Source organism: Vigna angularis, chromosome 3, assembly GCF_016808095.1.
Source record: "Vigna angularis cultivar LongXiaoDou No.4 chromosome 3, ASM1680809v1, whole genome shotgun sequence".
Lineage (NCBI taxonomy): Eukaryota > Viridiplantae > Streptophyta > Magnoliopsida > Fabales > Fabaceae > Vigna > Vigna angularis.
The window spans coordinates 10,004,096-10,021,171 of record NC_068972.1 but is presented as its reverse complement, the minus strand read 5'-3'; the positions used below and the strand labels follow the sequence as shown (position 1 = coordinate 10,021,171).

Genomic DNA, 17,076 nt, shown 5'->3' with positions numbered 1-17,076 from the left:
TTTTTATTAAGTTGAAGTTAAGGTTGTGTTTGTATATATTAGATCTAAGTTCATAGTATTTTTATTTTTATTTTATTTTTTGTCATATATCATCGTGCCACATGTTGGTATAGTATCAGGTATAAATGTTAGTGTCACAGACAATATTTTGTATTTAATTTAGTTTTTAATTTAGTTTTTAATTTAGTTTTCATATTTAAAATTTTGACTCAATTTAATTCAAATGATTTTTTTTCTAAAATAAAACTAAATTAATATTTAAACTTATTTAAATTTTATATATTTATGTTAAATTATACATGTTAAAAAAAGTTTATAAAATTTATACACAAACCACTCTATCTAAATATTGAAATTAATCTTATTTTATATCTTTAATTTTAATTTCTTTATTTTAAACTTATAATTTTTAAAACTATAACAAATATAAATATAAAATGACACTAGTAATTTTTTAATTTTAATATTTTAAATAATTTTAAAAATGTAGTTTTTTTGTTAACGTATTTATAAATTTAATAAATTTAATGTGACATAATTTAATGAAGGGTGAAAAAGGCCAAATTTAGTCACGGTAACCCCACAACACATTTTTCTTTTGTTACTTGTTATTTCATATTCATCTATTGCATCATTAACATAAAAAGTCAAATGCACACATGAAAGTTAAGTTATGATGCAAATGTGTGTTTTAATTTCAAATGTTATTTTTATTTTTTTTAATATAATGTATCTTACATCACTAATAGTTTTTATTTTCAGTGGAATTAATCATGTCATTGTCACATTGTTTACTTTGAATTTTTCTTAAGGTATTTAGTAATTTAGTTATATTATTAAAATTCTTTTGTTTTAGTTTTCTAATAAACTAATTTTGTTGGATTTTATAATTAGTGTTATAAGTAACGTGAAAGTTGTGAATGTAGTTATTATGTCATGCATTACGTGCGTATTATAGCATGTGTTAGTATTTTTTAATTTGTATTTCATATATTCTCAAAGAAAGATTAGTAAGAAATTAACACAATTGAAGAAATTTGATAATACGAAGTTATATTGAATATAGCCAACTTTTTTTAAATCACACATATTACATCAATTATGAACTATACCAATGAAAACATATTACTTTGGGTTAGAAGTGGACTTTAAGTCTAAGTCAACTCCACAAAACCGGATAGGTTCTAACCATGACTCTGATTCCATGTTAGAAATGGACTTTAAGCCTAACTCAACTCCACAAAATCGACTTGTAGGATGAGGTTTGCACTCACTTATAAACTATGAATTGGTCTTATCTCTAGTCGATGTGAGACTTCCAACACTTTGGTTTGTAGATACAACATATGTAATAATATGTTTCTCGTAAGGAGATATAATATCGATTGCAACACAGAACCAATGTAATGTTTTTTTTTTCTTAACTTACTTATACATCAGTTAAATAGGTTAAACTGAGTTAAAAATGATATTGTTATGCAATCAATGTAATAGTTTTTGTATAATTGATATAAAATGTATTGTTTGTAGTAATGTATAAATGGTATGATAAATTAAAACTTTATACAACTTTTTATATTACAAAAATAAATAATTAAATTATGAATTTTAGAAAATGTTTTGAGTGAAGTTTCTCTAAAGCAAAAACTCTATTCTTTGTCTCTATTTCAATGATTGAAACTAAATATGTTAGATACATTAGGTAGAAAACAAAATTACGAGAAAATTAAAAATTTTAGCTTAATGTAATCAAAACATCAAAGACTTACTTCTTAATTCATTCAAAATCAACAAGAATAAAATTTATTACCAAATCTAACTCTAAGCAGTCTCTCTCATGTTAGAGAAAATAAATGTTAATTCTATAATCAATCATGAAAAAAACGAATTAAATCAAATTTTGATAATTCGGGATAAAGTTTTAGAGGAATGGAATAAAAACGAAAGGTATCTGTCTAAATTGTTTTACTTTATTTTGGTTTGTCGATAAGGAAAAGATACGAATTAACTTATAGGACTTGCAGGTTAATAAGTTTGATTCAGATTTATAAGTCAACTCACATAAATTTGAAAGAAATAGAAATAGAAAGTCTTTAATGATCTTTCAATATCAACTTTGAGTATGTTGTAAAAATAAGAATATGCAAGTATAAAAAAATAAGACTAAAAATTATTATTAACTACAAGTAAGAAACAATAAAAATATATATTAAAACGAATATTTAGATTTATGCATATACATATATAATATTAATAAAATAAATAATCAATAAGAATATTTAATTATATTCAGCACATAAACAATATTATAAAATAAAAAAAAATTGAAGTTATATAATGAATCAGACTAATCCACACTTAATTCATCATGGAAAATAAACCTGTGTAAATTGACCTACTTATATATGTAACCTATTTTTACAATTTTTTACAGCAAACTTGCGGGTCAATCTACGACAATGTCATCCATAGCAAATATACGTTTTGAAAATATGTGTAGTAAATGCGCTTCTGTATAAAACATCTAATCCTAATACGTAACGCATATGTGCATTAAATGCGTCTCTATACATTATTTACTTCTTTAATAACTCCTTTTTGATTTATTCTTTTGTCTGCTTTAGCAAGCATAATCAATACTTCTCTTTCACCTCCATAAATTTTATTGTCTATTTTCTTCTTCTATTTTTTAATATTTTGAATGAATTTATTAAAAACTCACAAAATTCACATTTACATTAACGTCTTTTATCAAAAGTCACACTCACAAAATTATTAAAAACTTAATTTTCTTAACGTATGCAAATGTTTTTTGAGTTAAAAAAGAAAGGTTGAAAACAATGAAACGTATAATATTTTTAATTATTGATTATTATTACAAAAATTATTTTATTTGTTTATTATTGTTAAAACTTAAAAGGCATTAATTGTTTTGAATTGTATCACTATTTTAATTTAATCTACACTTATATATTGGTTGTGATATAAAAATGAAAAATAAGAGAAATTAGATGGATTGCAAGAGCAATTAAAGGAAGATTGGTTTTATTATTTACTCATTTGTTAATGGATTCTTGAAGAAATCCAGGCTAAGCTTAATTATTTTATTTAATATTTTTTTATTTTTAGTATTAAATTAATTATAATTAAGGGTTAAATATATTTACAGTCCTTAAATTTTAGTGAAAATTTAAATTAGTTCATTCTTAAAATTTTGACCTAATTTAGTCTCTTAACTTTAGAAATGCGTGAATTTAGTTATTTTAAATAAATTTTGTTAAATTTATTTAACATTTCAAATGCGTTTCATGATAATATTTGAATTGTTTAGTGCTTTCTAAAAATAAGAGACAAAATTGATTCAAAATTTCAAAGAGGAGAAACTAATTTCAATTTTTACTAAAAGTTGAGGGACAAAAAAAAGTTTAACACTATAATTAATTATAAGAAAAAGCTAAAAAGTAATATAAACTATTTGAAAGTAATAAATAATTTGAAAAGTATATACTAAAAACATATTTAAACTTTTATATGCTACTTTATCATTATCTCAATACCTAGGTGTAATGTTTGTACAAAGCTATGTTGGAATAATTTTCCAAGAACTTAGAGAAACAAAATGAACAACAATGTAGACTTGATACAATCTTCTAGGCGTGAATACACACTTTCCTAAAAACAATATTTTGTCTCTTATAAGAGTGAAGGGATCACAAAATCCGTTTTTGATATACAAAAAAGAAATACAACGATAATACTCACTCTTAGTATTAACGTCAAACAAGAATAAAATTATCACGAATTGATTTTTGAGTGTAGAGAAAAAGTCATATATATCAACAGAACACACAGTCCCTTTATATAGATGTTGATCAGTTTCAAATCCAAAAGATACAAATTCTGATTAGTTACATTTCTTCATAAATGATTGTAATTTTTCATGGTTGTAACTCTTCATAAATAATTGAAACTTTTCATTACTTGTATTGTAATTCTTCATTGGTTGTAACTCTTCATAAATAATTGTAAGTCTTACGTAAATTTGAAAACTCTATGTGATACTCTTAAATTCCAACAAGCTAAGGATAACATAACATAAATTCCTCAAAGATCAAAGTTTTGTCTCAATAAGGCTTCGGAGAGAAGAATACAAGATCGTATATACTCCGTACCAACCATTTTGAGAAAGGTGAGCTCCCTCCCAAAAGAATGAAAACTCTGGTTTTTCACACAAACCGTATTTCTTTTCTCCTTTCTCATCCACACTTCCACAGTAATATTCAGTGCTCACTCCTTCACAACATGGTTGAAGTGGATTCATCAATGTTGGGTCGTCTGAGTGATGGAGAAAAAACAAGTCACCATCAAGAGATTTTATTTTTCTTTTAAATAATAATGTAATAAAAAATGAACAGCTTCTGCAATAGTCATTTTCTTTGTCTTCTGTTTTCTGTAAGAAAAACAAGGTACTGCATGACAAAGTAAGTCGTCTGATGCCATCACAGTACACATTTCAAAACAAAAAACTCTAGGCAAAAGGTTTTAACAATTTAGCATTGCTAATTGAAACTTGCAAAACCTTTTGAAACAGAAGGAGAACTTACCAGAACGCCTTTTCTGCATGGTTGCAAGTACAGAGAGGAAAGAGTTGTATAGGTCCAGTGTCACAAAGACTGGTTTTCCCAATTCCTTGTTAAGTTCTTGAGCAATTTGGAGAAGCATTTGACTGTGATTTTGGGAGATGAAATTGAAAGGTTCAAGGCATTTGTTATAGGAAGATGCCGCAGTTAGCAAAGGCATGCACCCTATAGGCTCTAATAACCCCACTGCTATCTTATTTATTCCCACGCTGTGGATGCGTCTCAGATTTATAGACATTTGCTGGATAAGTGATGCAGTAAAAACTGGTATGTCCTGCCACACAGAGAAATGTGAGAAACATGCTTACAATTTTAAAAATGAATATATACATATAGCAGAAGGGTTATGCAGAATTCGGAAAACTGATACAAATTTAGTCAGTTGCAGCGATAAAAACTAGGATTGGATCACCAAACCGTGCAACAGAGGTTATGTATAAAAGAAATTAATTAGCTGAACCACTCACTTGCATGCTTCCTTGTTTTCTTTGTAGAAATGTAGCATAGTCGTTTCCAGCAGAATTGACTAGAGCAACTGAAGACTCAAGGTCGGCTTTAGTGTAGATTTTTTGTTGGATTAGCTTCTCAAACCAGTCAATTTGGACAGTCATGTTTGGTTCATTATCCAAAGTGTTGAAAATACCAGTTCCTCCATGAGCAAAGTTTATACCATATTGTAGGTTCGAGGAATTTCTAAATACATAAGGTGTCGGGGATTTTATATTCAAAAATGAAGCTGCACGTATCATGATATATGTATATATAACATATCAGTAGAATATAAGAAATGACCACATTAACATAAGTACAAATGATGCTCTAAAATTAGTTAGTAATCTATGACAGAAATGGAGGGAAGATGAAGTACCAATGTAATCTGTGAGGACACATCCATCAGAAAACCTTCCAGCAGGTGTACCAGGGAAAGTAATTCCACTAGGAGGCTTATAAGAAATTGAGTTCACCAAATTCCCCGTGTCAACATAAGAGTCTCCAAAAACAAACAGTTTTACCTCACCTAACGCTTCAGCTCCTTCGACTTCTACAACAATATAACAGTTATATATGTCAACAACCAGAAAAAATGAAACCCTCTTGATTGTGATGTGATGTGTACCTCTTAAAATGAAGAAGAAGAAGAAGAGAAGGAGCAGAGTGGTCACTGATGGAATTTGCTTCGCCATTGATGATATGTTGGCTGCCACGGACATGGCAAAGTATAAATGTTTACTCTGCAAAGATAACACCATAAATATATATAGTTGCATACATTCATATGGATTGCAGATTTATGAGATACTAACTTGAATCAGATTAATTAGGTGCCACCTCTATACTTTTGGTGCGAAAAGTGATTTGAGGCCTAGCTAGCTAGTCAATGTAATTTTACCCACAACTTACCATTTTTTGAAAAAGAAAGGAGTGGCAGATGAGGGAAAATTTATTGATCACTCTGAATACAAGTGCTTTTATACAAAATGTCAAATATCAAAGAACCCTTGCACCCTCAATCTTACTAAAACAATTAGGTTTTACTATAGTTCAAACGGTTGTTGAAACAAACTGGTCGGCCACCAGTACTCAACAATCTCAATCCACCATGTGCAGTAGCACTGGACAAGACCAAAGCTTCATGGACTAATGACTAACTGGTTTTGTCTGTTCATCAACAACTGCTAATTTGTCAGGAACAGTGGGGATTCTTGGATCTTCAAAAGAGTAGTTTGGAGATGAAAAATAGATGTGCAACAATTTTTTAGGGGCGAATAAAAATAGATGCCATTTGAGATTTTCTTTATATTTAATTTTTGTTAATACTATTTGGGAATTTTTATTTATTTTTATTGTTGCTAACACCTTGTAACCCCTAGAAATATTTTTAAAATTAAAAAATAAAGCTATAACTCTTTCATTGTTTATTCTTAAAACAATACTTTATTACAATCCACCAACGTACATTATTGGTATAGCTTTTTATGTACTTAAAAGACAATTGGAAGAAAAAATAATTACATCAATCATACGTTATGAGTTGTTTGATCTGATTTATTTGGTTAAGTTGAACAATGTCATGTCATCTTCAACCAAACAATATAAGATCATAAGTTTTCTCCTTTTTTTTCACTTTTTTTCTTCCCTTCCAAATGAAACATTAGTCCTAAAAAATGGTATATACATGGATTCCACTTTTAACGAGTACAAACTAATTTTGAAATCGTGATCCAAGCTTATAATTAGACATATAGGATAGGATGTGTATGAAAAAATTTATGTAAATACCATTTAAGATAAAAATTAAAAAAAGTAACTTCTTTATAAATTAAAATGAATTTATGAAATTTATTATTCATTAACTTCATCAAAATGTGGTTTATTTATAATATTATATATATATATATATATATATATATATATATATATATATATATATATATATATATATATATATATATATATATATATATATATATATATATATATATATGAGGTTTGCTAACATACCTAAGCTCTTTTTTCAGTTGATATATTTTAGCAAAGTGTATCAGATTTTAGTAGACAAAAATACTCTTGTATATTATGGATTCTAAGTTTTAAGGTGAAAGGTATTTGAATAATTTTAATTCTCAAAACTAAAAAAAAATTCAAGAAACCCAGAAACTCACTTCTCTCATCCCTTATTCCTCTTAACCCTTTCTCTTTCAACTTTAATAAGAAAATAATTGATGATGTTGATGTTGATTTTTGATTGAAGGGCTCTATTATATCTTTTCCTTCTTATTGTTATTAAATTTCTAAAAAACTAAAAGTCCACAATAATTTCAATAATTTCTTCAAAACTAAAAAAAAAAAAACAAGAAACCTACACAAAAACGTTAGCATCAACCCAAAATAGTTGCAAAGAATTTAGTTTCTTAATACCAATTTTGATAAAATCATAGAAATGAAAGCAGTAGAAGTTAAATTATGAGCGTGATGGTAACAAATTTATTAAGTTTAAATTCCAATTTGAAATTTAGTGTGTTTTGTTTTTCTTAATTTCACTTTTGTATCAATACAATTCTTCTTGAAAACTACATAATATTCTGCAATCTGCTCAAATCTAGAAGATCTGTAATTTGTTAGAATATTTTTATTCTTTTTACAAAAATGAAATGAAAATATGTTTATCAATATGAAACATTCGAAAGGGAATGAGCAATGATCTCTATTCTGAATAAGGGGACAAAGTCAACAACAACAATTTTCTTTGTTCATAACTCTCTTCAATAATTTGTTCTTGTTAAATCATTTAGTACGATGCGCAGAAACTTCATTTTTTGTTGTGTTTTGACGTTGGTTATATGCTGAAAAGTATATTCCCAAATATTATTTTCAGTGGAAAATATGTTTTTAAATTTATTTTTAAGAGCTAACTTCAGAAATCCATTTTCTAGACAATGACTTACCCTTCCTAAATCCCCTTTTCACATTACGATTTTTCTCTTAACACAACCCTCCAATAAAAAATCAACATCAATATCATCAATTATTTTGTTATTAAAGTGGAAAACAAATGAACTAACATAGTAAAACAACAAATTACGGTGTCGCGGGTTATTGTGTGTGGGGGAGAGAGGATGGTGATGAGAGAAAAACAAATTGGATAAGTGAGGAAGGTGAATTAGGGTTAGGTGAGTGTTTCTGATTTTTTCAGTTGGAACTACTATAAGGATGATAGAGAGAAGGTTATAGTGGGAGAGACGAAAGAAAAAGAGTTGAGAGGAATGAGGGATGAGAGAGAGGTGAGTAAGGGTTTGAGGGTTTCTTGTTTTTTTTAGTTTTGAGAATGAAAATTATTCAAATACATTTGACCTTAAAACTTAGAATCCATAATATATGAGGATATTTTTGTCTACTAAAACCCAATACACTTTGTTAAAATATACCAACTGAAAAAAAAACTTCACTTAGGTTAGCAAACCCATATATATATATATATATATATATATATATATATATATATATATATATATATATATATATATATATATATATATATATATATATATATATATATAATAAAAACTACCTATAATAAAATTAACAAAATAATTTATATTTTTATTTTATAATTATATTTTTAGAGTTTAATAGTACTTTTTATTTTAATTATTATTATAATAATAAATCTTTTATTTATTTTTTCATGGTAGAAAAGTGTTGGGAAATCCAAGTATATAAATTCATAAACTCATTTTCTTAAGATATTTAGTTAGAGTGATGTTAATTTACTGTGTGAGTTGAGTTCTGTTTCATTGATGTTATATCTCTTTTGTTGATATTCTTTTTTTCTCAAAAATTCATTAATTGTATTATACTCGAAGATTTGTCTTGATGGTCGAGAATCCCTATATTGAACGTCTCTATGATGGACAAGCATCTTTCATTGATGTTATATCTCTTTCTTTGATATTTTTTTCTCAAAAATTCATTAATTGTATTATACTCAAAGATTTGTCTTGATGGTCGGGAATCCCTGTAACGTCCCAAATTATATACGTCATATATATAATATAGGACGTCACTATGCATAATATGTGAAAGCAGTTAAGAATATTACGGATTACAGTCATCCTCAATTTTAGCTTGAAATTTTAAACTTAAACGTAATAGATTATTTTAACTTACCAATAATAAATATAATTCCCATTTCGACTAAGCGGCAACGTTAACTCCCTCCAATGCTGTCTCCAAATGAACCTCCTCGTCATCTGCTCACATCCAAGTGGATGATCATCGCAAAATAAAACGCATTTCTAGTTAAAACACATACACATATTATCAGAGTATACTAGATATACAAGATCATGTTATCCCAAGCACACCACATGCAAATACATACTGTTGAATCACACTATACACATAACTTGTTACTCTTTTCCCTTAACTTAATACACTTGATACTTGACTCGTCCGGACTGGAATGATTACCGAGCTATGGCGGGTCTTGCACTCGTGGTGGTTTTATGGAACTTGAGCACTACCGCTCTGGCACTACCGCCTGGTGAAACTTTGGGGCACTCCCGCCCGGCCACAATCACGAGGTTAATCCGTTATCACTCACCTTGGGTCATGTGGAAGCACCCAAGACTAGGACCTCCTGCTACTCCTCACCACATGGTTCAATCCTCTCTACATGAGAAGAAAGACCATTGGAGCTTCAGGATGACCCCCAAGACTGAGCTACCATGCAATCATTCCATACACAATAAGGGCACCACCATGTATCTTCTCCTTGAAGACCATGGAATTACGTCCAATAACATACACCACCATGACCTCACTAGAGATTCATGGAATTACGTCTAATAACCATACTTGTAAAACCATACTTTCCATTATTTTGAATCACATACGCTTTCACTTTATTACCCACATGATAATGCATACATACATCCTTAAAGCAACATAGAATAATTCATTCAAATAGTATAATAACATGAATAAAACATCAACCGAATACATAATGATCAAACCAACAACATCCATACTTGCAATTTATTGAATACTATAAACTTTATACGAACATTAGTGCATTACGTGTACTACAGAGATTAAGATTTGTATGTTGAGGAAACACTTAGATTTTTGGGAGGAAAGAACCTGACAAGGCATTGCCTTGCTCCTACGTATCTCCATTTACGGTGGAGAATCAAGGCTTACGTAGTTCTACCATAGATTCTTTAATTAAAATTTGATATATTTGGAACTTTCAGAATATTTTATATCTTTTATATTATTTATTATTATTATTTTTATTTTAATAACAGGCTCATGAAATGGCCTAAAAGAATGTACACTTGGAAAATGGAAAATTGGTGTTATAATACGAAATGGGCTAAGGCCCAACCTTTATTTCAATCATTGTAGCGTATGAATTTTAGGGTGCAGATAACAAGAGGCAATCTGCCTCAACCAAGTTAATAGGGTTTAAAGCCCAATTACCCTTTCACTTTCGGCAGAAGCTTCTCAGCATAAACAAGGGGTCTTCCCTTCATCATCTCTGCGGCAGCCATCTTCCTCCGAGGAGACCAACCGTCGCGCGTCCCATGGCCGGCCAAGAGCATCGCCGACGAAGATAGCAGTGGCAACGTCGAAGCCATCACCGGCCACAGTGCCAGGTTCGCTCCTCTCTTCTCCTTCTGCGCGCGAGAGGGAAAACACTCAAGTTCCACCATGACGCATCCTCGTCGCCGCTAGCTAGCCCAGCCGTTGCTGCCGGCGTCCGCGTCATGGGAACTCGCGCCGTTCGCGACGGCTTGAAGAAGAGGCGCGGAATAGAGATCGTTGATGGCGTCGGGTTCCAAGGCTGGTACACGATGGACGATAACAGCCGTGTGTATGATGATTTGGGTTCAGAGTTGATGGTGGTGGAGACCGGCGTTGAGGGTGGAGGAAGAAGATATTGATTCTTGAAAGATGTTAGATTTATGTTTCATGCCATGAATTGGTAACTCTCTGTGATATAAAATGAACTCTTTTCTTGATTATCATGTGATGAAATTATGATTTTGTTGAATGGAATAGAAAATGAGTGAACTGGAGTGGTGAAAGGAAATGTTGAGTAATGGTTACAGTAGAATGTGGATTAACAGGGATAGAAGAAATCAATAAAGTGATAACATGCACACAATAACAAAGCCAAAATATGATCCAGAGCATCAGCATGCATTTCACCCCATAATCACATCATAGTTACCTACCTTTTGAAGCTTCCTTAATTTCTTCCTTTATCCGCAGCCCCTCCTGGAAGCGTCTTGCTCTTTTGAGTAACCTCCTTTCTCAGCTACTCAACTTCCCTCTTCTCTATCTCTCTTCCTTCCCACTGAAGTTTTTTTCCTTTACCGTAAACCTCTCATTCTTTTATTATTCTTCATCCGTCCCCCCAAAAGTTCCACTACGATGTCTTTTCCATATAAGACAATAGTCCGTGATCTAAAGTGTTTAAATGATGATAATTGTTCATGAAATTGCACATTGGCTTCCACGACGAAAGTGGGTGGGATGTCGTTTGAAGAAGGGTTTGATAATCATCCAAAATCAATTTATTTTATTTTATTTACAATAAAGTTACAGAATTGGTTGTTGACAGTACTAGATTAACCCAAGCTTTTACAATCCCTATATTAAACGTCTTTCTGATGGACAAACATCTTTCATTGATGTTATATCTTTTTCGTTGATTTTTTTTCTCAAAAGTTCATTAATTATATTATACTCAAATATTTGTCTTGATGGTCGGGAACCCTATATTGAACGTCTCTCTCATGGACAAATATCTTTCTTTGATGTTATATCTCTTTCGTTGATATTTATTTTTCTCAAAAGTTCATTAATTATATTATACTCAAAGATTTGTCTTGATGGTTGGGAATCCCTATATTGAACATCTCTCTGATGGACAAACATATTCCATCAACGATCATACAAGTAAACAGTATTTCTAGTTTGAAATGTTTTTCTTGATGAGAAATTATCAATATGAAGAGCCTCGAACTTTAAGAAAAAATTAGCTATTGTCTAAAGATTTTAATTATTATTATAATAATAAATCTTTAGACAATAATAAATCTTTTATTTATTTTTTTATGATAGAAAAGTGATGGAAAATTCAAGTGAAATCTAAGTCTCACATTAGTAAAAGTGAAAAAGTTGTGCAATATATAAGAAAAAAATTTCGTTCTTTAAATTCATAAACTTATTTTTTTAAGATATTTGATTGGAGGTGATGTCAATTTATTGTGAGTTAAATTCTGTTTCATTAATATTATATATTTTTTGTTGTTTTTTTTTTCAAAAATTCATTAATGATATTATACTCGAAGATTTGTCGTGATAGTCGAAAATTCTTATATTAAACGTCTTTTTAATAGACAAACATGTTCCATTAACCATCATACAAATAAATAGTATTTCTGGTTTGAAATGTTTTTCTTGATAAATTATCAATACGATGAGACTCAAATTTTAAGAAAAATTACCTATTGTCTACATATTTTAGGTTAGAATGGTATAAAAAATAAATATAAGACATGTATTTTTTTAAAAAAAAAAGTGGAGTTCATAGAAGGTGAAAATGGTTTTCTTTTCATGATGATGGGAATTATAAAACTTACAGACTTTTCCAACATTCTCTTTTACAAATTTAAGTGTTTTTTAAATGAATATTTCATATTAAAAACTAGGACAAATTCATGGCTAAAAGTCGTTGATAATTATGAAAAAACGAGAGTATCTAAGAATTTCGGTCACAATCTTGTCGGTAGAAGCCTCATCTCTTAAAATAATAACAACCATTAATGTTTATGATCTATCACTCCATAATACAGACATGTAATTTAATGTTTTACTAAGCTCAGCATGCTAAAACACGTCACTATTAATTTTAAGTTCTCTATGTAAGTTGGGCAAGAGAAGGTTGCAACATTGTGTATACTGCAGACCAACCATTTTGAGAAGGGTGAACATTGTCCCAAAAGAAAGAAACTTTTGGGTTCTCACATAAACTATATTGCTTTTCTCCTTTGGCATTTACAGTTCCACATGAATCTCCCAAATTCTTTGCGTCACAGCATGGTTGCAATGGATTCATCAGCGTTGAGTTTTCTGCATAATTTAAAAAAAAGGAAGACGTCATCAAGACAATTTATTCCTATGTTAAGTAAATGCTTGCACAAAATCAATTAATGCTGTCTGTCATTATTAGTGTAACACGAAAACAAAGATCAGAGTAGCATCAAATTCTTGCTACATATTTATTAAGTACAAATTTGTTATAGTGTTCTTAACAACTAAGCGGATCTAACTTTGTGTTTCCCACATAACCAAATAATACAGAATGTGTTGTTAGCATTTCTTTAACAATAGAGAACTTTTAAAAGTAAATATTAAATTCTCTCCTGAAAGTGCTTTTGTGAAAAGAATGAGAACTGACCAGCACGCTTTTTCTGCATTGTTTCAATTGTAGAGAGGAAGGAGTTGTATAGGTCCAGTGTTATGAACACTGATTTTCCTGTTTGGTTGTTGAGTTTTTGTATGGCTTCGAGCAGCTTTTTGTTGTGATCTTGGGAGACTAAGTTGAAAAGGCCAATGCAATTGGTACGAAAAGATATCGCATTTAATGTAGGCAAACACCCAATTGGTATTAATGATCCAACTGCTACCTTATTTATCCCCAAGCTGTGAATTCGATTCAGATTTACTGACATTTGCTTCACAAGTGATTCCATGAAGGCTGGCAAATCCTGTAACACATTGCAAAATAATAACCATAATTATTTTATTGGAAACACATTGCAAAATGAAGAACAGGAACACCAAACTCTGTGCCAAAGTACAAACATAATTAACCACTTACTAAAAAGCGCCCAGTTTTTAGTGCATTTGTATAATCATTACCACCAGCATTGACGAGAGCAATTGAGGATTGAAGATCAATTTTGGTATAGATATTTTGTTGGATTAGTTTCTCAAGTGAGTCGATTTGGACAGTCATGTTTGGTCCATCAATGGAAGTGTTGAAAATACCAGTCCCTCCATAGGCAAAGTTTATACCATACTGCATATTAGACGAATTTCTCAACGCATATGGTGTAGGGGATTCAATTTTCAGATAGGAAGCTGCAACCAACATGATAACAATCAAAATAAACACAGCTCGAAATTAAAACATTTCATACAACAGCAATGCACATAGATTAAATTTATATAGCAGAGTTTGGTTTTATTGTAATGTTCTTTCGACATTTGGGCAGTCTAAGTGAAATGATCCATCTGACGAACACAACAAATAGCAAATGAATCAAAAAAACATCTGGGGTGCAAAATTTTAGAGAACAAGTCATGCAATTAACACTGAAATATCTCTGATTCAAATCCAAATATGCCCTGTTAACTCATTTTTGAGTGTTGTTTTTAATTTTAAAGTTATGCAGAGAGAGATGAAAAAGGAGTATTACCAATGTAATCAGTGATGATGCGACCGTCACAGAATCTCCCTGCAGGACTACCAGGAAAAGTCATTCCATTGGGAGGCTTGTATGATTCTGAATGCAAGAAATTCCCACTGTCAACGTAGGAATCCCCGAAAACAAACAGTTTCTTTGCAGTGTTGGTGTCGTATATCCCATATGACTTCTTAGCCCCTTTCACTTCTGCAACATTGACATGCATATATATATATAGATGTGATTACCAACCGATATTAAACTTAAAAGGGAATAGATTCTGATTGTGATGTTATGTTACCTACATACCTGAGAAAATCATGAAGGAAAAAAGGAGAACAGAGATTATGGACACAATTTGCTTTGCCATTGATTATCCTTAGCAGGTGAGGAATGTTAATACCTTCTATTTAGCTGGCAAGGCAAGGTAAAGTATAAATACTCAGAAGCTGAGACAGATTTAAGGTATGAACTGGGTTATTGGAATTTCTAACCTCTTTTATTTTATTAGTTTTAAGAAAAATGATACTTTTTTTATACATATAATATATTCATTTCACATTATCTTTTTTAATTTTTTCTTTTTTTTCTAATATAAAAATTCATTTTTTTTTTATAATCATTTTACTTTTATATTCATTTTACATTTATATTGTTTATCAACAAAAGTGTGTCATTCAACCGTTATTTTAATTTTAAATATTTTAAAATATATATATATATATATATATATATATATATTACTAGAATAATATATTTTGACACATATAAATTTTTACATTCATTTTATATTATTTTTCTTTTATCTTTTATTCTCTTATTTCTTAAAAAAATATAAAAATTTACTTTTTTATAATCACTTTATATTTTTATTATGTATTAAATAAATGTAAAAATAGGTCACTGTACCATTATTTATTATATCACTCTAAAGATAATAATATTTAACTGTAGTTTATCTATCTTAAGTATTACAGGTTATGAAATAAAATAAAAGTGATTGTATCTTAATAATTTACCTTTTCTGGTAACAAAAATTAGCATCTTAAAAATTTATATAAAATAACACTTACAAGTGTCTTTTTCATGATATTTTTCAATTGATAAGCTTTCCTACTCACAAAAAGTACGTTTTTCTTTCTTGGGAATACATAAACTTCCAATGGGTACACATTCATTATTATTCTAAATAACATTAATTGATTTATGAACATTAGTTATTTGCAATTATAGTTAATAATAGGGAAGTTTAAGATCTCCAAATCAATACGAACCACGGCTTTGTGACAGTGAGATTTGATACTTTGATTTTACATACTTTATACGAGGATGTCTTTCGGTTCTTCGTTTGATGTGTTTAGGTAAATCAACAAATTTGTCAATCACATGCTTAATACTTGAAAACAATATATATATATATATATATATATATATATATATATATATATATATATATATATATATATATATATATATATATATATATATTAAAAAAAACTATGAAAAATTAATATATTTGATCTTATCACTAGAAAAGTTTGGTTAAAGTTAAGGTTCGTTAAAGTTATGTTTTATATCTTACGTTATGTCTTATGTGAGTTAATTTCTAGCGTTACGTTTTATGTGATAGCTTCTTCCTGTTTACATTTTAAATAAAATTGTATATGAGAATGATATGTTATGTGATTGCTTAACATGAATATGGAAAACATGACGAGTGAGAATCTAATATGAAAGTTTTTTTTCTATTTTTTTTTTCAAAGTATTTGTTGAAAATCCAGACAAGAGATATAGATAGAAACGTCACTTTACAGGTTGATTTTATAAGGTTGAGTTAGATTTAAAAATTCACTTCTTAACACATGATATCAGAGTCTGGTTAGAGTTTATCGTAACGAGATTTGGGGTGTTGCTCCCTCCACCACCATACATTTCTCCCTCCACCTCCCCTTTATTATTTTGCCCTTCAGTAAAATTTTATTTTTAGACTTATTATTTTTTAATTTTACCCATTCAGAACCTATTTCACTAATAACATATTCTAGTCCCATACATGACTAAAATACTTTTCTTTCATTTTAACATTATATTTCTTTATCTCTTTCTTTCGTCGTTGTGAGATACTACAAGTTACAAAAGTTGGTGGTGGTAGAAAGAATTATCAAGCAGTCTCCCTCTCGTGGTGCATTCGCTCTCGTGGTGCAGTGCGTGTCGTGCTTCCTCCAAGTGCGTATTTGAATAAACCTTGAAAACAAACCCTAAAATAAAAAAAGTAACCTTTAAACGGAGGTGACATCCTTCAACGAATGTCAACATCCGTTTAAGGTAAAACAGATGTCGACATTCGTTTTTCCTTAAACGAATGTTGACATCCGTTGAAGGATGTTGACATCCGTTGAAGGATGTTGACATCCGTTGAAGGATGTTGACATCCGTTGAAGGATGTTGAC

The 17,076-nt window shown here is 29.6% G+C and overlaps 2 protein-coding genes across 6 annotated transcripts; both read right to left on the bottom strand.

The window, feature by feature from the left end:
- Positions 1-4,037: 4,037 nt before the first annotated feature.
- On the bottom strand, positions 4,038-9,430 carry LOC108325701 (GDSL esterase/lipase At5g03610-like). Of its 5 annotated transcripts, none has more exons than XM_052874035.1 (6): positions 9,309-9,430; positions 5,758-5,872; positions 5,509-5,682; positions 5,108-5,376; positions 4,605-4,914; positions 4,038-4,335 (listed from the first exon to the last, which is right to left on the bottom strand). In XM_052874035.1, the coding sequence occupies exons 2-6, from the start codon at positions 5,849-5,851 to the stop codon at positions 4,112-4,114; spliced, it is 1,071 nt and encodes a 356-aa protein (XP_052729995.1). In that variant the 5' UTR covers positions 5,852-5,872; positions 9,309-9,430; the 3' UTR covers positions 4,038-4,111. The 5 variants fall into 5 exon arrangements, with proteins under 5 accessions (XP_052729995.1, XP_052729993.1, XP_052729994.1 ...); XM_052874033.1 differs by lacking the exon at positions 9,309-9,430 and adding an exon at positions 6,042-6,391; XM_052874034.1 differs by lacking the exon at positions 9,309-9,430 and adding an exon at positions 6,042-6,391 and having other exon boundaries at positions 5,509-5,679.
- A 3,495-nt stretch (positions 9,431-12,925) lies between these two features.
- LOC108325498 (GDSL esterase/lipase At5g03610) lies at positions 12,926-15,103 on the bottom strand. Its single transcript, XM_017558579.2, has 5 exons — positions 14,936-15,103; positions 14,639-14,833; positions 14,038-14,300; positions 13,615-13,924; positions 12,926-13,286 (listed from the first exon to the last, which is right to left on the bottom strand). The coding sequence occupies exons 1-5, from the start codon at positions 14,994-14,996 to the stop codon at positions 13,075-13,077; spliced, it is 1,041 nt and encodes a 346-aa protein (XP_017414068.1). The 5' UTR covers positions 14,997-15,103; the 3' UTR covers positions 12,926-13,074.
- Positions 15,104-17,076: the final 1,973 nt, after the last annotated feature.

Bases quoted from the DNA above. Each gene is read 5' to 3' on its own strand.
- LOC108325701 (XM_052874033.1), bottom strand. The intron at 5,683-5,757 runs GTACACATCACA...ATATTGTTGTAG, and splicing joins CTTCTTCTTCATTTTAAGAG to AAGTCGAAGGAGCTGAAGCG. The intron at 5,377-5,508 runs GTACTTCATCTT...TGATACGTGCAG, and splicing joins TGTCCTCACAGATTACATTG to CTTCATTTTTGAATATAAAA.
- LOC108325498 (XM_017558579.2), bottom strand. From the start codon at position 14,996: ATGGCAAAGCAAATTGTGTCCATAATCTCTGTTCTCCTTTTTTCCTTC. The intron at 14,834-14,935 runs GTATGTAGGTAA...TCAATGTTGCAG, and splicing joins TTCCTTCATGATTTTCTCAG to AAGTGAAAGGGGCTAAGAAG. The intron at 14,301-14,638 runs GTAATACTCCTT...TGTTGGTTGCAG, and splicing joins CATCATCACTGATTACATTG to CTTCCTATCTGAAAATTGAA.